We start from the raw sequence: 24,929 nt of genomic DNA, 5'->3' as shown, positions 1-24,929 counted from the left end.
GATATGCTTGTGGGATTTTTGTTTGTGTAGTTCCTACATAGGTAGTGTATAGGAATTTATTTTGTCTTCTTAAAGTACAATTAAAGTTATATTTCATGAAAATGATATCCTGTTATGTAATACATAAGTATTAATAAGTGGCCTTAACTACTTATGGTGTTATTACGGTGGGATTAGGATAGGTAAGGATACGGGACAGGTTTGTTGGTATGGGTATAGGTTTAAGGATGGTGATGGGTCAACGGTGTAATTATAATGTTATTACAGATGCAATTATTACGCACAAATAATTTAAAATGTGTGATTTTACAGAAAACTAAAGTATTTATCCATTTAGCAAGTTATCAGTATATCTATATTTCTATCTATATGTACATATTTTTCCAAAGGTAAACTGCACTGCAAAAAAATTGACCTTAAATTCACAGTAAATTACTGGCTAATATTTGCATTTCTTTCACAGTAACATACTGTATGTAAATTCACAACAAATTACTGCAGGGTACTTCACAGTAATTTACTTAGATTTTGTTACATTAAATTACTGTGAAATTAGAGTCATATAGTGTAACTTCACAGCAGAAAGTAAAGTCCATTACTGTGACTTCACAGTATTATCTTGTAGAATTAACTATATTTTACTGTGAAGTAGGCTTTCCTCTGCTATTCATTCTGAAATTTACCCTGACTTTCAAATCATCTTGGGTGTTTAACAGTGTTTGTATTTTTTTATGAATGGTATAGTTTTATGAATGAAATACTTTTGTTCCAGTTTATTGCGTTTTTGGCTAATCACAAAGTTATGTTCATTAAAAATTATTTAATATTTTCATGTTAATCTTAAAAAATTAAATATAGGTGCAATGCACCCAAAAATTAAAATTTACTATGACATTCATGTCATTTCGAAACAGAATGATTTTCTTTCAAGTTAATTTCGAAGATGTAATCAAAGTGTTTTTGGCCCTGCAAGAACATTCTGTTAATTCTAAATATCAAAAAAGTGCCAATACGAGCATAAAATTTTATTTGTATTAATGCCTATGTTAAATAAAATAAAAAGAGTTTGAATTCCTATAACTAACATGCAAATGATATAGCTCTTTTTACTGTAATATGCTGTAATCGTGCTAATTGTATGGATTTCACAATGAAATTCTGAATGCAACACATTACTGTGAATTTTTACAGTTAAATCCTGTGAAGTGATTCTAATGTAATTTACTGTGAAAAATTACAGTAACATTTTGTTTACAGTGTATAACATTAATTTAGTGGTTATTACTAAAAATATCAATGATGAATATATTTTTATGACAAGATTTTTTTTTTCAGGATTATTTGTTGAACTGAAAGGAAGTGCAGTGTATCCTGGATCTGTGTTTGAAATGTCACTCCTTCAGTCACGAGCTCTGCATGATATTGTGAGTATCCTCTTCTGCATGTATTTCAGTGAATGGGATTTTGAGGACTGTGTGAAACCACAGCTCTTAACCACACCTGTTAAAGTGGGAGGCAATGCTTTAGGAACTTTTTTAGGACAAGGCACAATTTGTTCCTATCACACATACCCAATGCTGATGATGGTTTAGTGATAATAAAGCAATGAAGAGATACACTGAAAGATATTTTTGGTGAAAGATGAAACTCCTGTGTTAACAGCAGAATTTAAGTACTTTCTAGAACAGCTTGTTCTGGTTGTACACGAAACCACATCTGGGCATGTGTTCAGCCGTGTACGTGCTGCAAAAAAGAGCGATTTGGGACTGTCCAGAGAATGTTCTTCTGCCTCCTTGTGGCCAAAGATAGAGTTTATCTGAAATCCTGCAGATCTGTGCATGCTGTTCATCCTCAGCTCAAGGTCTGTCATTCAGACACTGACAATTTAATGGAAATGTCATCTTTTATATAGTGTAAATGGCCTGCTGACGCACATCTGTACATGGACAAAACATTAGTGCCCTTATAGAATTCTTATGGCTTATATAAGAACTTGCTTATACAATATATGCCTTTGTTTAACTTTTACATAGACACACACACTATAAGAAATGTGTGTAAAATATGCACTGTATTAATCTGAAGAAACTTTCTTTTTTTATTTTGACTTGCGTATTGCATAACTGTGCTCCTACTGGTAATTTACCACCAAGACAATTTCAGGTTATATATATATATATATATATATATATATATATATATATATATATATATATATATGAATTTTATTTATAACATATATTTAATAACAATTTTATTTAAAAAAAATATTTCCTAAATGATGTTTAACAGAGCACAGACATTTTCACAGTATGTCTGATAATATTTTTTATTCTGGAGAAAGTCTTATTTGTTTTATTTCGGCTAGAATAAAAGCAGTTAAAAAAAAAAAATTAAGGACAAAATTATTTGCCCCTTTATGTAATTTTTTTTTCAATAGTCTACAGAACAAATCATCGTTATACAATAACTTGCCTAATTACCCTAACCTGCCTAGTTAACCTAATTAACCTAGTTAAGCCTTTAAACGTCAATTTAAGCTGTATAGAAGTGTCATGAAAAATATCTAGTCAAATATTATTTGCTGTCATCATGGCAAAGATAAAAGAAATCAGTTATTAGAGATGAGTTATCAAAACTATCATGTTTAGAAAATTGGTGAAAAAAATTTCTCTCTGTTAAACAGATATTTGGAGAAAAAAACAACGGGGCTAATAAATCTGACTTCATCTGTGTGTGTGTGTGTGTGTGTGTATATATATATATATATATATATATATATATATATATATATATATATATATATAATATAGGTGGGCATAGATTTTTTTTTAATCTAGATTAATCTAGATTCAAATTACTCATTTGAATTCTGCCGAAGGCATTCAGAATATGTGTGCTACCCAAATAATAAGTCTTTGAGAATAGGTTTATCAAGCCAGGTGGCGCATTAGACCAGGGGCTCATCTCCTGTTTTCAAAATGCATCACAAACTGCTTGAGAAACTGTTCTATGATAATTGGTGATGAAAATAAATGATGTTCAATAAGAGGTACTTGTGCTAACTGCTTATTCAGTTAAACATGAATTTTAAACTGTAGGCCTACATAAGCTCGAAACAGTGATTTTTGATTACCTTAATTCGACTAAAGTTATAACTGAACTAAACAGAAATGGAATTAAGACGTGGAGTATGGATATATTAGTGGCATTTTTGAAGTAAAGACCACAAACTATTACAGTCATGTAGGACTTTTAGTGGTGGGCCGTTATCAGCGTTAACATGCTGCATTAAGCTAGATTAAACAAATGTATCTATGCCCACCTATAATATATATATATATATATATATATATATATATATATATATATATATATATATATATATATATATATATTATAGGTGGGCATAGATACATTTGTTTAATATATATATATATATATATATATATATATATATATATATATATATATATATATATATATATATATATATATATATATATATATATATATATATAGGCGACACAGTGGGACAGTAGGTAGTGCTTTCGACTCACAGCAAGAAGGTTGCTGGTTCGAGCCTCGGCTGGGTCAGTTGATGTTTCTGTGTAGAGTTTGCATGTTCACCCTGTGTTCGCATGGGTTTCGCTCCAGTTTCTCCCACAGTGCAAAGACATGCTTTGCAGGTTAATTGGGCAGGCTAAATTGTCCATAGTAAATGAGTGTGTATGGATGTAAAACATATGCTGGATAAGTTGGTGGTTCATTCTGCTGTGGCGACCCCAGATTAATAAAAGGACTAAGCCGAAAAGAAAATGAATTAATGAATATATATATATATATATATATATATATATATATATATATATATATATATATATATATATATATATATATATATAAATATATATAAATATATATATTATAAAAAAAATGTTGTTAATTCAATATTATTATCAGCAGATTACAAATACGTAAAATATTCTATATTTGCTTGGTTTCACTTTTGCTTTGCCTCCTTTGTACCACTTGTTAAATTCTAGTCTTAATCCCATAAATAAACCTTGAGCCTCAGAATTTGTATAGCTATAAATGTAAATCTTACATTTTAAAGTTTAATTATATATCTTTCCAAACACAACTCGGCAAAATATATATTCATATAAACCAGTAACATGAAAATAAATATATATTTGCATAAAGTGTAAATAACTCATAATAAATGTGGTTTTATTTAATCACATTCAATTAAAATATTTTTTTTACAAATCATACAATTCTAATCTTCAAGTTTTTCCATTTAGGATTATTTATTTATACAAAGGATTATTTGTATATTTGATTTTGTCATGCAATACCTTTTATGTCAAATAGCTTAATTTGGGCAGCACTAAATAAAGACACCACTCAAGTGTCTGCTATGTCTTTATCAACAGCTTGATTAATCAGCAGAGGACAGTCTATTGGCACCATCATTTAATATGACACTGTGATATAACAAACTGCAGCAGCTGTTGCTTACTCATGTTATGAACTCTTGAGTGTGTCTGATATTCCTTATGTCCTTATAGTTATTAGTAGGTCATATTCTGGTTGAGTGGCATTCAGAGAGGAACAGCCTGAAATGAAGTCTTGTATTCTCATTCAGACCGAAGTATGCATTATGCATAACTAGGTCTGTTATTTCAGAGCTCTGGAGACTAGGAAGGGACAGGATGTTCATACTTTGCAAATGCAGAAATGGTTTTGACTGCAGCTGCCCGTGTGCACTCATACTGATAGTCCACACAAGTTTAACTGTGAAAGTTACATATTACTGATTTTAGACACTTATACAACACTTATATTTTTTATAAAATATACAGTGCTCAGCAAATATAAGTACACCCCTCACAAATCTATCTTTTAAATTCATATTTATAATAGAAAGCTATACTATATTGTAGTTCAAGTTCAAGTTCATTTATTTATAAAGCACATTTAAAACCAGTTACAAGACTGACCAAAGTACTGTACATTAGACAAGGTAAAAAAATAAAAGACAGAATATAAAAACAGAATTAAAGCAAGAGAAACGTCTGTAGAAATGTAAAAAATTAGCGGTATAATGAACTATTAAAATAATTTTATAAAGCCAAGCTAAAAAGGTAGGTTTTAAGAAGTGATTTAAAAATGGATAATGACGGAGCCATTCTAATCTCAAGGGGCAAGGTGTTCCACAACCGAGCACCTGCCACAGAGAAAGCTCTGTCCCCTCTACGTTTCAGCCTAGACTGTGGAACTGAAAGAAGATTCTGCTCACTCAACCTAAGAGATCTCACAGGAGTGTAAGAATGAAGCAGCTCTGAGAGATAGGATGGGGCTAGATTATGGAGGGATTTATAAACCAGTAGAATCACTTTAAAATCAATTCTGAATTGCACAGGCAGCCAATGAAGGCCTCTTAGAAGAGGGGTAATGTGGTCATGTTTTCTGCTATTACAAATAAATCTAACAGACCCCAGATTAACAAAGGGACTAAGCCGAAAAAAAATGAATGAATGGATTTAGCTGGTTTTGACGCATCTTGTTAAATATCAAATAATTGTCTAAAGTGATATTTAATGAAAAAAAAACAATTTTATTTACCAGCTAGTAACCTTATCCTTATCTATAAAATGAAACTTCTGAGCCTAATCAGAGGAGCCTGATAGAAAATGCTCAGATTTACATGAAAAAAGGTCTGATGGATTTAGTGGGTTATGCATCTAAACTAAAGATGCCTAAACTAGGGCCCGCGGGCCAAAGTTGGATAATAGTAACTTTGCCATCTGAGAATGGTTTAGAGATTGTAATTTCAAATTTAACGTATCCTTATACTTGTTTGTTTTATTGTTAAGCTACAAAAAAGCTATCTGAAATAAAATGTTTCATTGTAAATGGTGTAAATAAATCAGATTAAGTTTAAAAAGTACATAGGACAGAGAGAGAACAATGCAGAGACTTTGGTGAGCAAATCAAGGTATTCAGCTTAGAACTCCACTGTGTTATGAATGTGATTATGTTTTTATTGCAATAAGTTATCATTTAAAAATGTATACTGCATTAGATAATATGATTTAAAGTAATGCTTTTATTTTTTTTAAATATTACGAAATGATCTAGAAAATTACCCATGAGAGCCGGCCCACAGCTCTCAATGATATTTGGCTGCTTGGCCCTTCATATTGTAAAGTTTGAGCACCCCGATCTGAACTCTTCTTATGCAAAATACTTTTTTATGCATGAACTGCACTTTTCTTCTGCTGGAAAATGAATCATAGGCCTTTTTAATTTCCTCTGAAACCTCTTTTAAGAAATTCGGTGTCCACAGAACCCGTATCAACCAGATACTTCTGAGGAAACGATTCGTGCTGCTCATAATGCTTCTTACTAAAACACATGCCGGATTATTCATTCATTCATTCATTTTCTTGTCGGCTTAGTCCCTTTATTAATCTGGGGTCGCCACAGCGGAATGAACCGCCAACTTATCCAGCAAGTTTTTACGCAGCGGATGCCCTTCCAGCCGCAACCCATCTCTGGGAAACATGCTGAATTAACCATTTCATAAATCATCGGCGTTTTAGTTGTAATGATCCAAAGTTTCAGTCACATTGAGCTTTTCATCTGTGTGTCTGTAAACACTCTTATTTATCTTGTACATTCAGCATGTCTGTTCTAGACTGTCACGTAAAATGCCCGCCAATGTTGTTTGATTGGATTTCAACATGTTATAAAACCCTTTTCTGGATGGGACCTATTTAACTTTGCGAACATCTGCTGTAGGCAACCCCCTGTGACTTTTAAAAATAAATAGCATTAGGGAATTGTTAACCTTGCATCCCAAAGGAGTCTTAGACAAGAGGCAAAACAAATGGAAAACTGTGAGCGTGCAGGCAGTGCATTTTTCCATGATCTGCAGAGACGATATGCCACATGTCTATACATATTCCAGAAGTGGAAAGATTTAACTCTTTGGGAACTGGAAACGTGTGCATTGCTAAGATTAATGACATGGGATGTACAGAATATTTACTTTGGATCCTGAAACACTGGTGCCTTTTTTAATGAACCCAAAATGTCTTATGAATTTCTAGTCAACAACATCTGGGCTGGAAAGTGTAAGAAATGAATCCCCCAAATTATCATTCTGTGTAATGCAGGAATTTGTAATGCACTCTTAAATTTGTGAGGATTTATAATGCAGTAAACACAGTAACTTACTGATGTCTTGTGCAAAGTATTGTTAAAGTGGACAAATAATTATGTTTTGCATTTCTTACTAAACCACCATAGACAGAGGCATCTTGTATATGCTTGGTAGGAGGCTTCACAGAACATCTGTTGCCATGTCCACTTATTACAATCATTTTTGGACTTGGTTCTTTGGGATAGACCCTAAAGCAATCAAGTGTCTTGAGTTATTAAAGTTTCAAATGCAGGCCACAATATATTTTGGTTGATTGTGGGATTGTTTTTGTTCCTTTAACAACACTAAACCCAAGACTCATACTTGATTTTGTTGGTTTTGGTAATGTGCATTTAATTACCAATACACTATTTATTCAGTTCGGTTCCATACGTGCTACAGTACATATCATTTTAATTGTCAATAACACCTGATTTTGTCACGACCTTCCGCAAGGTGCGTCTCTCACCACCAGCAGAAGTGTCTCTTCTTTGTAAGTGCACAATAACAACTAAATGCTCAGTGCAAGAAATCAGAGTGAAAGAATTACAAGCCTTGACTCTTTCTTGCTAGAAAAAAAATAGATCAAGCTCATTAACTTTATTAATCAATGTACTGCTCTCTGCATCTAGCAAGTTTAATAACTCCATAAACTTGATTGACAAAATCAACCAACAATACTAATATGTGCTCATAATGCATCATTTTAGCACTGATTTTTACTCGCTGACAGGTATTGTGAAATTGCTTACAAATCAGAGACAAATTGGTTCATGTGACTGACAGTAATCAGAAAGAATTGTCGATGTGTCATCCGATGCCCATGAAATATTTGCCAATATATCTTGACCTGTCTGTGATTTAAAATCCTGCTGTGTGTGAAAAGTTCTGACTGAAAAACACATCAGCAATAATCTACGGCCAACGAGAGGACAAGATACATGGCAAGAGGGAAGTTTAAGGAGAAGTATTAGACCACAGTATCAGGCTTCAGTTTCGAAAAAGCCTTCTGATCTGCCTTTTTAGGCCCAAGTATTGGAAGAAAGTTTGGTCAAACTCAGGTCATTTTGATGTTTTGTCTAAGCTGTACAACAACAGGGTATCATTTCCATTCCTGCTCAAGAACTCTGATTTTACGTGTGATCTTGCATTATTTCTTTACCATTTCTTGCAAGTGATTGAATTGAAGTCAGATTCAGAATGAGTTTTATTTGCTTTTATTTGCTTTTTATTTTATTTGCTTTCATTTGTCAGTGCACAGACTTTTTGGTCACACTTTATTTTGATGGTTTGTTTGTCAAATATAAGTCTACATGCCAACTAATTCTCATTAGATTATAAGTAGACTGTTAGGTTGGGGTTAGGGTTAGTGTAAGTTGACATGTATTTGTAAAGTTTCTTAAGTCAGTTAAATGTCTGTTGAAGGAGCAGTATCAACAAATATTAAGCAGACAGTCTACTAATGCTTAAATGGACCATCAATATTAAGTGTTAATGACTTTTTTGTGATTTACAGGAGCTTAGGGTGCATACATATTTACATACATATCAACACAAGAGGACAGAAGGACCTTTAAATTAGTGGAAAATAAACAATGAAATGATAAAAATTATGCATATACATATAGATCAGAGATGCCCAAAGTAGGGCCCGCAGGGTGGCCTATTGTAAGCTTTGATTTGACCCACTTTCTCATCTAAGGAAAATGAGAAAGATAGAGAGGATTGGGGCGAATGTCTTTTACAGAGATCGTCAATTCTAATTTGATGTAACCTTTTTATTTAGTTTTATTGTTGAGCTACAAAAAAAGCTAACTGAAATCAAATGTTTCAACTAGATGTTGTAAATGAATCAGATTTTAAAATGTAAACAATGTCACTCAACAGATGACTATGCAGAAGACATCGGCAAGCAAATCAGGGCAAAAACTAGTGTAACTCCATTCTGTTATAAATGAGATTGTTTTGTTTTTACTGTAAAAAGTAAAAAGTTCATTATAAAATCTTTTGAAAATTATTTATTATATATTTGTATTACTTAATTTAAAGCAATGCCTTCCAGTCATTTTTAAATATTATTAAATAAATTAAGAAATTATCCATGGTAACCTATTTACCCTCAGCCAACTAGCCTCAATCAAGTTTGGAAAAAGTTTTGGCTCACCTGATCTAGATGGTTTATATGCAACATGTGCATTGTTGCCTGTTTTAACAGTATAAATAAGAAATTAAATATATTATTAAAATATGTATCTGCAATATGTATTTGCAAAAAAGCGGTTTTAATGGTTCCAGAAACCATAAACAGTAAGGGTACTGTGTTATGACCATAAAAACAGATAGTAACTGATGTGATAGCTATTTCAGTTGGATAAAAAGGAAAAATACTATTAAAACTGTTTCTCATTTGGTTGTGGTTTTTGGACCAGACAAAAGATTCAAGTGCTTCCTCCTATGGTAAAGTTTTGCTTTGACTTGCTCAACGGTGATCTGACAACTGACAACAATCCCAGAACTGACAAAAACGATGCCTCTGTCATGTGTTCGTTTAGTTTGACGAACATGAGGAATTGCTGCAATAACATTAAGTTAGTCTAAAATTAAAGAAGCACCAAACATGTGGCTCACTTTAAGGCTGTCAGTCATCACAATTTCCAGAGCTTGTCAAATTAGTGATTATTCTGTACTACACCTTATAGCAAAGTTTTGTTAAATAAATCACTTGATCTGTCAGAACTGATTTACTTATTACTGCATAGTGTAAAAACAGTTATTAATTGATGGTTGAGCTTATGATGATGTCTGAAAGGACATTATTGCACTGCAGTGATGTTGAATGAATGAATCAATGACCATCTCTTAAACCTATTACCATACTGAAAAACTAAAAGATGTAATGTGCGGAAAGTAATAACTCCACTTCCACTGAACACAGACAAGTGAGGGAATACAAAAAATACTGCACTTACTGTTGTATAAAATAAATAGAGTATACATGTAACTTTTACTGTCAAAGTCAGTTCATTGATGCCACTTTGAGGAAACTGAAAAGAAAAGAATTAGATCAAGAACCACAACAGATGAGTTCATTGATGAGTTCATGCTGTCTGCCGTCTAACGTCTTTGTGGCCTTTGTTTCCAGTCATTTATTGCTTTTTGTGTCCAGTAACTTGTTCCTGAAAACAAAACAAAGACTGACCACAACCAAGCTCATATGTCAAATAATGAAAGAGCTTGTGTTTGACCTATAGAGTTGCATGACGTGCTATTATGCAACCGCAGACTGTGGTAAATAACTCAATTACAGCAACACACAATTGTTATCAAATTATCAATCTTGTTTTTGACACACAGGGCCAAGATGTGCCTCAACTTTTATATAAAAAAAGTCTTATATATAAGAAGTATCTTTAAATAATGTTGAGGTATATATTTTAGTATACTTAATATAGTGAGCATTCACTGTTAACTATTTCCTGTAGAATCTACAGTAACTTACTCATCTAAGGCTCATTCTATAAACGTTCTGTTATATACATTTCTGGAGATGGCGAAACACATACCAGGAGTTATGTTTTTTACCAGTTTTTGTTTTCGCAAATCCATCAGAGGCCGCTGTGTACACAATTTCAGATCTCAAATTTCTCTCCCGAGTGCCATTTGCGCCTGCTGTTCTTGCATAAATCCACCAGAGGCTGCTGTCGACTGACTGACCGACCGACTGACTGATTGATCGACTGACCCACCTTCCTCCTTCCCTAAACCTAACAAATTGTGTTTTCAAAAGTACCAACTGACCCATCCACCCATTTCCCTAAACCCAACCAACAATTTTTAAAAGCAATCCAGAAAAAGAAAATCCCTCGCCTGATTTTTTTTTTTACCATGTTTTCAGATTTTACCACATCCATACCCATGTTATTTACCTAACGCCCAATAGCGTTCGCCATATGTACTTCTGTCTACATAATTTTCAATCTCCAGAAATGTTTTTAGGGCTACATTTTCAGAATGAACCAATTTTGAACTTACTCTAAATCAATTACAGCAAAAATACTGTATTTATATTTACAACAGCATTTATCTTGCTCTATATGTATCTACAGTATTGTATCTTTACTGTAAAATATAGTCATTGTCACAAATCAGCTTTAAAATACAGTAACATACTGCATAACTGTCCTACAGTAAAAACAGTTCATAATACAGTTAATTGCTGTGGAATTTACAAAAATCCTTAACAGTTTACCAATACCTCTGTACTGCACTTGAATACTGCTTGAGACTTCTTTTTAACTCTACTGTAAGTGGAACAATAGTAAATTTAGATTTTTAATTTGTACTGCAAGTGAATTTGCACTAGTAGTTTACTATAGGAATGCTTGTAGAAGAAGTCATGAGTCATGTGGCCAAGTATGGCGTTTCATTCTCAGAATTTGGACTTTGCATTTAAATTCCGCTTAACCCGAAACTTGTTGAGACCTTTATTTCAGTACGTTGATGTACTTCCAACTGAAATTGAATGTTGAGTAGGGCCGGGGTTTTCTTTTGCGCATCCTTCTGTCATAGCAAACTTAACGGTAAGAGAGGATGTTAGTATACAGTTGCTATTGAATCATTGTCGTCAACAGGTCTAAAAGACCAAAGTTGGAAGCAAATGAACAGACTTTCACTGAAAATAAACACAACCAAGAAGTTTTGAGTGGATTAACTTGCACAGATTAATTATTCACCTTAATAATAACAATGTGAAGATTGTACATTTTGATTTCAAGTGGACTTTAACCCATCCAATCACACACAAAGTAGAAATTTAAAACACAAACAAGTATGTGATACTACAATTTCATTACAATTCAAATGTAGTACACCTTTTATTGTTCCAAAATAGGACATTTGAAGTTAACTAATCATTATCACAAGTATACTGACAATTTGTCTGTAAAACAACTAAATGTCTAGAATACAGAATTAGACTTTTAATTATATGTCAATCAACCAGTATAGGCCAAATCAGTATAAGTATAAAGTCAGTATAAAGTTTATTTCAGAGAAATAAATGAAAATAGATTGGAAGTATTTCTTTAGAGAAGAGCAGACTTGAATAAACATATTTTTGAAGGGGAAGTCATGAACTCTCTGTGAAATAAAGCAATAACAGTAAAGTGTAGATAGCAGACTTGTTTACCACAGATAAAGCCAGTATTGTGGTTCATACTTTTCTTTTGTGTAAGGCCATGTATTGTCTAATCAGTCTTGTTTGCGATTCTCAAGCCCAGCTTTGCTCACCATAACATCAGAAGTGCCCTTGAACCTTGTCTTGTTTCACAGTTCTGTTGCCTGAGCTCTGTAAAAAACAAATCGCTGTCGTCTCAAGACAAAACAACAAGTTGGACTAAAGAGCAGTGCATTAGTAAAGCAACAGTACTATACTGAGATCAAATATTTATTGACATTTTGCTGACATGACTTTTATATGCAGTTTTTATAATGTCTTAGATTGGAAGATTTTTTTTATAATGGATTTTATGTCAATATTTGATATCCCATACACCCCCTAATATGATAATTTTTCTGTGAATGCTAAAATGTCTTGTAAAAAGAATCTATTTTTAATGCAAAAATATTATTTCTACTGTACTTTAGTACTGTACTTTTTAAGTACATAATTCATTCTTTGACTACAGTTCTATTGTTATATTATTAGCTATTTTAGATCATGTTTCTTAATCTTATTTAGTCATTTTTGTATTCAGTCTTTTAGAATTTTAGATTAAGTGAATGTGCACTCATCTTAAATAATGTTTGATTATTTAATTTTTTATATTTGTTTCAACAATTGAATGAATTACTTTTTATTTAAAAATGTATGCATTTTTCTTCTAAGTTTGTTTCTCCAAATTGTTTTAATGAATAGAAAGTAAAAAGGTTCCCAGAAATAGAAATTTACTGTCTCTTTTAGGCATATAAAAGTGTAAATTACTTACTTAAATAAATAAAAGTAATGGCCCTGGTAGTATATGGAAAAAAAGCTTTCAAATATCTGAACCCAATTGTATAATATAATATAATATAATATAATATAATATAATATAATATAATATAATATAATATAATATAATATAATATAATATAATATAATATAATATAAACATAATATAATAATATATATTATAATAATATATATTATAATAATATAATAATAAAATAATATAATAAAATATAATATAATAATAATATAATAAAATATAGCATAATATAATATAATATAATATAATATAATATAATATAATATAATATAATATAATATAATATAATATAATATAATATAAACATAATATAATAATATATATTATAATAATAACATAATATAATAATATAATAATAAAATAATATAATAAAATATAATATAATAATAATATAATAAAATATAGCATAATATAATATAATATAATATAATATAATATAATATAATATAATATAATATAATATAATATAATATTACGCAATTAACTCAATGACAATGTACTCTCTTGAGATTTATTGCCCAATTTATAAAGGCCTTCTTGCACACTATTTTTTGCTAAGGTCAAAGGTTGCTCCAAACGTCCAATAGTAACCTCAGTGCTCTGCAAAATGATTAAAACTGTCCTTGGAGCCTTCGCTACTCAAAATGAACATCATAAACAAGGGTCGCTTAGGCAGTAAATCACTGTGGTTTCCTGTTGTACAGCGGCGTTATAATGTCTGTCCTGTCAGCACAAAGGAAATAGAGAAGGGTCAAACCTCTCTGCTCGCTGACCCAAGTGAAACCCAATGCTCCAGTGGCCCAGTGCTGTTATTCAGCGGATGCACAGCTGCCCTACTTACATCGAACAAAGGTTGCACGGCTGTGATGTAACAGGTCACGGTCAATTCTCATATTAATGGTGCAATAAAGAGTCTATGTTTACTTAATTACTGGAACAAAAGTGTTACTATAACTTAGAATCATTTTAAAGTTGATTTGTTGCGTTAAGAAGTGCAGAAAATCTCTACAAGTTATGCGCTACAAGTTATCTAAAATGTTTAGATATGCCAATTAAACAGTATTTATTAAATGTATGCTAATTTGCATATTTTAAAATCTCAGTATTGGATAAAATCAGATTTATTGACATACTAAAATGTTTTTACACCTGTTTTTTCACTTCATAATTCAGAAAAATAATGTAATAAAAATAAGATTAAGAGGCTTTTGCATGTGAACTGTGCATTCAGTTATTTTCATTGTTGAAAAAAATATTAATGATTGAAATGAATGAAGTGTACAGATGCAAAAGCCTCTAAATACCATTATTCATCGACTTAAAAATAAAATGTCTGATTCAACATACTAAAGTCTGAGAAAAATTATACATTATATATATATATATTATTATATATATATAATATATATTATTATATATATATACATATATTAGAAGAGCATTTCAGATGGCATTTAGAGGCTTTTGCATCTGAACTCTGCATCTGAATCAAATATAACTAGGCAAATTGTCTATAAACAAATCTATAAACTGTGTTAACACATTTAGAGTAGAGATTTGAAAAAATATATGTATTTAGATAAATAAAAGTATTTACACTGTAAAAAAATCCTGGTGGTCTTCAATTTTTAAGCTGAATCAAATTAACCTTATGAGTCCATTGAACTTACATTGTTAAACTAACTTAAAATATTAGAACATGATTAACTTAATTTATTAAGTTGCAATAGACTAAAAACATATGCTGTCAGAACTAATTGATCAAATATTTTTTATTGTAACTATTGTATTTAATTATTGTATAGTAGGGCTGAAAATTAATGGAAATCAACATTCACAACCTATAATTGGTCACATTTTTCAAGGTCAGTTTTTTCAGTTACTTTCCCTACTGTGTGTGGAGTCTTGTGAACCAACTTTGTTAAAGCTGATTCATACTCAATAAATTATGATTTATACTGATTATATTTTTCTAATATTATACTTCTGCCAAGCGTATGGTTCAGTGCAGCCTTTGCATAACTGCGCACCTCTCAAAAAAATGTAACTACACAGATCTCATTGATTCGTAGCCTAAGCTTTGTGACTGGTCAGTTTGGAGACGAGGTGTAGGTGGTGCGGAGAGTCACATTTTAGGCATTGTATTTCATTTCAGTTGTTCATCGTTGATGTTCAATAAAGACTCAGTAGATAGTTTATAAAAATTATAATAGTTAAAAATAATTTAAAAAAACGATGAACACACCCTTCATTCAGAAATCTGTCACTTGTGATATGAGCATATTTACTGTACAAAACCTGTGAGTGAACTATGAGGGCAAAAACATAAAATAAATGAATACAATAATTGTTCATTAATCCTAATTGAGGTAAAATGTTCAATTAATCGAGATTTAGATTTTAGGCCAAATAGCCCAGTCATATTGTATAGTGTATTTAAGTGCTGCTGAAGTGAAGATTTGTGGCTCAATGCAGGGGAAGTTTTAATTTAAAAAAAAGATGTATTGTAACGTTTACAAAAGTAACTCACTGTAGAAGAAACGAAACAACCTAACAATTTGGTTGTTTTCATTACACCGAAAAACAAAATAATGAAAAGCCAAACTCATTCATTCCTTGTTTATCATGTCAGTCCTTTGTTTATCAGGGGTCGCCACAGTGGAATGAACCACCAACTATTTTGGTATATGCTTTGCTCAATGGATTCCCTTCCAGCTGCAACCCAGTTCTGGGAAACTCCCATACACTCACATTCTCACACACACACACACACACACACACACACACTCATACTCTATCGTCAATTTAGTTTATACAATTTACCCAGCGCATGTCTTTGGACTGTGGGGGAAACTGGAGCACCCAGAGGAAACCCACACGAACATGGAGAGAACATGAAAAAGCTCAACAATGAAACGCCAGCTGGCCCAGCCGGAACTAGAACCGGCAACCTTTTAGCTGCGAGGCAAAAGTGCTAACCACCGAGCCACCGATTATGTCGAAAACTGACATGCATAAAAAAACTGTGTAAGCTGATGCTTAAACTTTAACTGTCAATATAACAGAACCACTTCATTATTAAACCTCAGGTTTTCTTGTGCATGTCTTCATTGTACATGAAGTTGTTTACTGCAGCTGACAAATGCTGGTGAGTTTGTCCGACAGTCACCTCAGTTTTTCCCCCCGAGAGAAAGATGAGACCTCAGGGATATGTATCAGGGTAATCTTGTGTCCGAGTAAACACTCTTCCCTGCACGTACCTGCTCTGAAGACTCCTCTATGCAGAATCACAGAGAATCAGATTACAAGAAATGATTCCCCAGTTCCTCTTTTTAGATACTGAATGCAAACTTTAATGTCTTTTGCTCAAGTGGTATGACTGACTTTTTCTTTAGCCCAACAGTCATTGGCCAACACACTAGTTTAGCTGAGTCGGGGCAATTTAAACTTGTTTTATTAAGAGTAAAGTTCATGGTTTGATACTTTAAAGGGACAGTTCACCCAAAAATGAAATTTGTGTCATCATTTACCCACCCTTTACTTGTTGGATCACAGTTTTATTGTTTCGTTGAATGCAAAAGAAAATATATTGAAGAATGTTGGAAACATGCAATCACTGACTTTCTATTTGTTTTCTGAAGAAAAAAAAGATTCAAAGGTGATTCCTTGAATTAACCAATTTTTTTAAGTTAAGTGGTTGCTGACAATTTATTTGTGCTGCATTTAAACAAACAAATTAAGTTTACTATATTAAATTTTAATTTAAATTCAGCCCATAAAAATTATTTGCAACATTTTTGCAGAAACATTTTTTTTCAGTGACAGTGGATGCCAACGGTTAGTTTTTTTTAAACATTCTTCAAAATATCTTCTTTTGTGTATAACAACACAAAGGTCAAACTGGTTTAAGACAAGTTATGGGTAGTAAATCATGACATTTAATTGAACTATCCCTTTAAATTAATACAAAAAGGTGTTTGCTTTTTCACAGTAACAATTCTTGCTGCCTATTGTTTGTTGTTGAATCTAATTAACTGTATTTTTTTATTCAAATGCAATTTTAGGGCACAGAACATTCAAGGACAATAAAATAACATTAAACTGACACCAAAATAAATACAATATAAAAAATACAATTATTCAAAGAGAAGATTTAAGGCTTTAAGATAATTAACAGTTCTTTTTGCTTTGGTATTTTTATTTTTTTAATTTTTTATCATACATAGGTGATGACCTATTTTTTAGTTCAAAGTGCGTAAAATTAGTTTTTTCACTGCCCATTTACATTTATGAATCAATACAATTTCCAAATATAATGAGCAAATTACCAAAATATACCAAATTTTGAAGTCGACTGTATTCTCAGAAAAAATAAAATGTCTTTTTTCTTTGAATTACAATGCAATATTCCTACTCTGCTTAAAAAGAAAAGATCACACCAAAATAATTAAATAAGTAATGCAACATATGTAAATACAATCATAAAATAACTGAACGATACTCTCTTCTTTATCAGTACAGAAAACACATTTTAAATCAACATCTTTACATTCATTTATTCATTCATTTTCTTGTCGGCTTAGTCCCTTTATTAATCCGGGGTCGCCACAGCGGAATAAACCGCCAACTTATCTAGCAAGTTTTTACGCAGCGGATGCCCTTCCAGCGGCAACCCATCTCTGGGAAACATCTTTACAATATTTAGCAATTACCTGTTTTACAGGATAAATACAATGAACAATTTTAAATGATACCTCTCTAATTTTATTTGTTATACAAAAACATCTGGAGACTAGTGAACTTTTATAGTCATCTCAACTTACATCTGTCAAAAAATTATTAGTAAAACTTTGTATAACTAAGAAAATTTAGTTAAAATCCAAATAACATATTAATATTAAAGTAACATAAGTTTCAAAGTAACATAAAGTAACATAAATGACTTTTTGTCATATCATTTTTAAAGTGTTCTTAAAAGCTTCATAAGTGTAATTTTAGTTTGATGAAATAAATAATATAATTTGAGTGTACTGTAATTTTCAAAGAGAAGTTAAAGGGATAGTATGTACTCATGTACTCACCCTCAAGTGTTTTTCTTTTTAGAGATTTATGAGTTTCTGTTTTATATTGAACACAAAAGAATATATTTCGAAGAATGTTAAAAGTTATTCATTTAAATAGGAAAAACTAAATACTATGGAAGTCAATGGCCAACAGTATTCAGAATTCTTCAATATACAGTTGAAGTCAGAATTATTTAACCCCCTAAAAACTTTTTAAATATTTCCCAAATTATGTTTGACAGGGCAAGGACTTTTTCACAGTATGTCTGATAATACTTTTTTCTTCTGGAGAAAGTCTTATTTGTTTGATTTTAGCTGGAATAAAAGCAGTTTAAAGTCAGTATTATTAGCTCCTTCAAGCTATATTTTTACAATAGTCTACAGAACAAACCATCATTATACAATAACTTGCTTAATTACCCTAACCTGCCTATTGTCACTTTAAGCTGTATAGAAGTGTCTTGAAAAATATCTAATAAAATATTATTTATTGTCATTATGGCAAAGATAAAATAAATCAGTTATTAGAAATTAGTTATTAAAACTGTTATGTGTAGAAATGTGTTGAAAAAGTCCTCTCTTCAATAAAGAGAAATTGGGGGTAAATAAACAGGGAGCTAATGATTGTGACTTCAACTGTATCTTCTTTTACTCACCACCTGCTTTCTCCAAACCTCTTGGGATTTCTTCAGTTAACTCCAAAAGAAGATACTTTAAAGAATGGTGGTAACGGGCATAGCATATAACATCCACATTTCTATTTAAAAACATTACTACCAAAGTCCCTCCAAATATCTTCATACGTGTTGATAAAGGTAAAAAACTATGGAAGCAGTTGGGGATGAGTACATTTAAATTATTCCTTTAAATAGTCATCATCTTTAAATGGGGCGCATTATAAAATGTGAAACAAAATATTGATTATATTAAAAGCTGTAGTCATCTCAAATCTCCAAATTATGTTGAAATGACCTAGTACTTTGGTCTCGTTGAAACCACTATTGCTTTTGAGCAAATATTACAAATGCTTTTATTTGATTCACGCTTTAGTTTGCACAAGTCATGAATAAACCCAATATTTGCTGAAATGCTATCAGTGGAAAAAGTACATTTGTACACTTTTTAACCCAAGATATATTTGAAATGAGCTAACTGTAAACTACCTAATTGCATTATTTAACTACAATAGTTGAGCTACACTGAAATGTGATGCTGTGTTTTAAGGCAAAAGGTGAAAGCTGCGAGCGCAGATGCTCCGCAAACAAACATTAAAAAATGTTTTATGTTGTGAGAAGACAGTAGGGGGTGGCTAAAACTGTAGGCAAAATACACCATGCTACTCTGACCTAAACATCTGCTAATGTGTTCAGTGGTTAAAAGCAGGATCATTATTCGACAGCTGTTTTCTTCACACCGACTGCTTCAGATTATTCTGACAAATCTGTGCAACGCCGCCCTCTGGTGGACACACAGGCAAATGTGTGTTGCATGCTCATATATTTTAGAGCAGGGGTCACCAACCCTGTTCCTGGAGAGCTATACCTTCCTGCAGAATTCAGTCCCAACCCTGATCAAACACACCTGAACCAATTAATAGTACCTAAAGCAGCACTTGATAATTACAAACAGGTGTGTTTGGTCAGGGTTGCAACTAAAATCTGCAGAAGGGTAGCTTTCCAGGAACAGGGTTGGTGAGCTGTTTTAGAGGATTACTTCACCCGAAACTGAAAAATTCATTTACTCATCCTTTACTAGTGTTTAACTTTTATGAGTGTCTGTCTTCTGTTGAAACTATAAACCAGTAACTATTGACCTCCATAGTATTTGTTTTTGGGATTAAATTAGTCTATTTGGTGGAACTAATAAAAATTCTGCCATCATTTAGTCATCTGTGACTTGTTCCAAACCCATTTGAGTTTCTTCTGTTGAACACAACTGAAGATAAGCTAAAGAATGTTGGATAAAAACAGCCATTGACTTGCATTGCATTTTGTTCCTACAATAGATGCCAACAATCTCTAGAATATCCAGAAATACATTGTTTAAAACCACTTAAGTGTAATGGTGAGTAAATTTCTGGGGAAGGGTATAAACTGAGCCAGCTTCAAATGAGTAGGACTTGAGCTCTGAGACCTACTAATTTTGGGTGACTATACATTTAACTTAAAGACACTGAGATAAACTTCAAGTACTAAACCAAAATATGCCATATTATTCTAACAATGGCTTTGGCTAAATAGGGCAGTTTTTATATTAAATTTATGTTTGGAAAATGGGTGAAACCAAATGAAAGCAAACTTTTGATGACCAACATATTTCTAAATATCTGCTTTCTTTTAACACTCATCTCACATTTGCATGAGAAAAATCAGCTTCATCTGAAATGTAGTTCACTCTTGTAAGTGTAGTTCTTGCTTTGCACATAAAATTTAGTTCACATTAGTTAAACTAGATCATTTATTTCCCACTAAACAAAAATTGTCATGATTTACAGATCCACTTGTTCCAAACTCATTTGAGTTTCTTCTGTTCGCCCCTCAGTGTCACCTAGATATACAGTAGTCAACATTTTAAGTTGTTCGAAACTCAAAGTTGTCCTAAAACTATTGAACACCCATTAAATGCTGATTACTGTACATGCACATATATGGCAGATTTTTCCCCCAGCATTCTTCTGTAAATTGTTAAATTTAAATGTTAAAACTCTCATAACAGCTTAGAAACACTTGAGTTAAATTAATTTTGGGGTGAATTATCCCTTTAAACTGGCATAATGTGCAATTAGTACAACAGAAATTAAAATATCAAATTAAAAATAGGAGAATGAGACCAACTTATTCACAAAGTCAATTTATTTCAATCTGCACCCAAATGGTATAGTACTGCCAACTGTAGAGCTGGTGTTGATCTGCTCCACGAGTACAGCTTTGGCCATTGCAGCTCTTCATGTGCACTGCAGAAACAAACAGACAAACTGTTAAAACCTGCAGAAAGCTGAAAAAAAAAAAAAACAAAAACACAAGACTGGCTGGTCAACTGACCAGTGTTATCATATTTACACAAGTTATCAAGCAAACTACAGACAGTCAAACATTTTTTTTAATCAGACATAAATGATAAGCTTACATTTTTCAGACACAATTAATTTTGTCTTAAAAAAAAAAATGATGACTAGCAATATTTCCAGCAGTGAATGTTGTTTACTGACCTAGCGAAGTCTCCTGGCCTCTCTTTCAGACTCCAGAAGTGTCAGCACATCTCCTTCTCTGACTGGGCCCTTCACGTTCCTGATGATTGATCGGTTGCTGTCATCCATGAACTCAACACGCACCTTTGAAAACAGGCACAATGCAATTTGGTTCATTTATAGCCAGAAGAGAAGCATAATTCTTTAAAAAAAAACATCCTTTAATGAATTATAAGTACTTTTAAATGCACGTAGCTTCATAATAATTTCATAATACTTTTATAATTAATAATAAAATAAGCATCATGTTCATTTGGAGTACATTCAGGGGTCAAAATGGGTTTTTTCTTTTTTTTTTAATTAAGTTTGACCAACTTTTTAATATTATTTCCCAAAAATGTTTGTACAGTATACGCTTTTTTCAACCGATCTCCCACATACGAGTGTGAACGGTTAACTAACATTAACATGTACGCCAACTAAAAACATTACAACACTATATATATACACACACACACACACACGTTTATTTTTTAAGTCTAAAATTGAACATTTAAACTACAACGCATTTTAAATCAGGTTATGATCATGTTAAACAGAAATGCATCTTCCATGGAATTTAATCTTAAAAAAAAAAAAACATAAAAAATAAAAATCACATTATATTATACACCATATTCATTTCTGAAACCCCATCAGTACTCACATTTACACGCACATCCTGCCACAGCGTTACCCTTTCCTAATCTTTACAAATTAGAATTTTAAAAAAAAGTCTACATTGAATTTCACATTGACTAATTAATAACCTGCTGATTAGATAGAATATGACTAAACTATTTTAATAACTGAATGCCTTTAGAAGCAAAAAACATTATTTCTTTACATTTTAAAATAACAAATCCCATGTGTTGTCTTTCAGAGATTGCATCAAGCAAATATGGAAAATACATGTCAATTAATGATCAAAATAATGAGAAATTGTTGTTTTGCATTTTTACTTGCCATGCTGAGCAAAATTAAAAAATATATATTCTATAACCTCTGTAGTGATGACACAAACTTCCACCTAGGTTAAATTAACAATGCTTTACCCGTTTTAGAAATCAACACAAGGTATTTTATTTCATGCTGCCAAACGTATATTCCTGAGCATCTCTGCAGCTCCACATGACTCCTAACATGTGTAGAGTATGAGCTTACCTGGGTACACTGTCCCTGGGAGCCAGTTCTTCCCAGCACTTTTGTAACCTGTAACAAACAGTTACCACATTATTAAACGTGTCAGGCGAGTAAAATTATCCTATATAAGCTGTTAGCTAAGCAAACTTTTGTATAGCATAATGCTAACGCTAACTAAAGGCCTGACTACAAGCACCGCTGTATTCCTGAGCGTGGATGTGACAGGATTTTACGACTATTAAAGAATCATTTTCCCGAAAAAGACTTCAATCTACCCGAGTTTCATCTAATAAGTTCTAAATAGCAAAATAAGAAGGTAAATACTCAATAAATTTTATTTTACTTACTCTGGCGAGCTTGATGGGCTGCACGCGGCTGGCGTCCATGATTTCAGCTTCGTTCGGAAAGGAAGTCACGTGGTCCCGGTGGAATATTTATACAAACACCCAAAATGCGTATTTTCAATTGATCGGGGTTTACTATGACTTCTATGTTGAAACAATTTATAATGACATAAGTAGACTGTAAAAATAATGACTTCTTAATTATTAAATTGTTTTTATATTTACGACAACTCATTTCCGCTTCCGGGATCATGAAAGGATTTTTTTTCAGGAGACTTTTATGTTCACTGCGGTGTTTCAGTATGACAGCAGCCCCCTTGCATTTAAACGTGAACTATAAATATTATATTTATAAAAGATTATGCGCAGGCAGATTTTGAATTAACATATACGTTATCTTTGGTTTCCATGAATGTGAAAAGGAAAATAATACTTATTTTATAAACCTTATTTTTTGTTGTTGGCCAAATCTCATTTTTACATAAGCAAGTTTTGTAAGTGTAACGTTAAACCTTTTTTCTTTCTAAATTTAAAACTGAAATTAAAATGTATTTTGAGGCTATTGTAGGATCAACAAACTTAAAAGCAATACAAACAAGGACTTGGCACTTGTCTTGGAATAAATCAGTGACTCTTAACCACGTTCCTGGCGGACCACCAGCTCACAATTTCCTTATCTCCTTAACCAAACTCACCTGATTCAGATCATCAGCTTAATAACAGAGACTAAAAGATCTGTAACGAGTGTGATAGACAAAGGAGACATCCTAAACATGCAGTGTTGGTGGTGCTCTAGGAAAATGGTTGAGAAACACTGGACTAAATGACTGAAACCCCCTGGATTGTTGTTGTTTGATCGATGACATTTGTTTTTAAGTTTTTTCAAGCATTCAATAATAAAAAAACTATAAATGTTATATTTATAAGCGCCAAACTCATTATTATAAAAATGTCCCATACGTTTGTAACTTATGTACTATTTATTATTGTTAGTATTATGTATCACTATGAGAATTTGACAATCCAGAGGCTGGAGAAAGCTGGATGTTCATTGCAGAGAAGCTGCAGGTGTGAGCTCTAGCGGGAGGTCAGGCTGGCCCACAGGACCAATGCAGAGACTTGTCTATCACTGGAATCTTTCAGGAAGATCATGCTTACCTCTCCTCCATTACCCTCACAGCGACAGCTCAGGATACAGCCTGGTCCAGGATTATGGATACCATAATAATACCAGGATCAGGATAACATAATTTCTTCACAGGTCTTGGATTGCATCAGTGGCGCTGCATAATTTCCAGAGGCCTCAGGACGAGTAACCCCAGATGGAAAAAGAGAATAAAGAAAATAATTAGCGTAGCTGCTGTTCATATGTATTTAAACACGAGATGCAAAAATGAAGTGCCATAAATTAAAATAGAAGTTAAATAAACAAAAATAGAAAGAAACAATTAACAGAACAATATATTAATGGTGTGCATGCTAAAATTCATAGTTATAGGCATCAAGAAATTAGAGAAGAACAGATACCAGGGATCTGTCAAGAATTTATATGAAATTAGCCTGTTAATTGCATAAAATGCATAAAATGATTACATTTTTACAGAACATAATGAAATTTATATTGAATTTTGCATTGGCCTAATAATTTCAATGTCAAGACAGAAATGCAACAGTTCTCACTGTACTTCAATAGTTTGTTAAAAGTTATTTGCAAGACTAATAATATATGGTCACAGCCATTTCACCCGGCAGCCCAAGAACGGTTTCTCACTGAAGCTAAGCAGAGCTGAGCCTGGTCAGTACCTAGATGGGAGACCACATGGGAAAACTAGGTTGCTGCTGGTAGTGGTGTTAGTGAGGCCAGAAGGGGGCGCTCAACTTGCGGTCTGTGTGAGTCCTAATGCCCCAGTA

General features: G+C 32.3%; 1 protein-coding gene and 1 long non-coding RNA gene across 3 annotated transcripts in view; one reads left to right on the top strand and one right to left on the bottom strand.

Annotated features, from left to right (window-relative positions):
* The window catches only part of LOC137487819 (uncharacterized), a 37,988-nt gene extending 16,374 nt beyond the window's left edge, over positions 1-21,614 (top strand). For both annotated transcript variants that reach the window (XR_015478491.1, XR_015478492.1), the window contains exons 4-5: positions 1,336-1,475; positions 21,481-21,614. This is a non-coding gene — a long non-coding RNA (uncharacterized LOC137487819). The remainder of the gene's footprint in view (positions 1-1,335; positions 1,476-21,480) is intronic.
* rps28 (ribosomal protein S28) lies at positions 21,140-23,244 on the bottom strand. Its single transcript, NM_213034.3, has 4 exons — positions 23,022-23,244; positions 22,696-22,743; positions 21,514-21,636; positions 21,140-21,258 (listed from the first exon to the last, which is right to left on the bottom strand). Exons 1-3 carry the CDS (start codon positions 23,058-23,060, stop codon positions 21,514-21,516), a joined length of 210 nt encoding a protein of 69 aa, NP_998199.1. The 5' UTR covers positions 23,061-23,244; the 3' UTR covers positions 21,140-21,258.
* Between the last annotated feature and the right edge of the window lie 1,685 nt (positions 23,245-24,929).

Source organism: Danio rerio, chromosome 2 (genome assembly GCF_052040795.2).
Source record: "Danio rerio strain M-AB ecotype USA chromosome 2, GRCz13ab, whole genome shotgun sequence".
NCBI lineage: Eukaryota > Metazoa > Chordata > Actinopteri > Cypriniformes > Danionidae > Danio > Danio rerio.
This window is presented reverse-complemented; position numbering and strand designations above follow the sequence as displayed.

What these genes read in the sequence shown, in the direction of transcription:
- rps28 (NM_213034.3), bottom strand. Translation starts at nt 23,060, where the DNA reads ATGGACGCCAGCCGCGTGCAGCCCATCAAGCTCGCCAGA. An exon ending in AGCCCATCAAGCTCGCCAGA is followed by an intron (nt 22,744 to 23,021) that starts GTAAGTAAAATA and finishes TGTTTGTTACAG; the next exon opens with GTTACAAAAGTGCTGGGAAG. An exon ending in CCCAGGGACAGTGTACCCAG is followed by an intron (nt 21,637 to 22,695) that starts GTAAGCTCATAC and finishes CTGTTTTCAAAG; the next exon opens with GTGCGTGTTGAGTTCATGGA.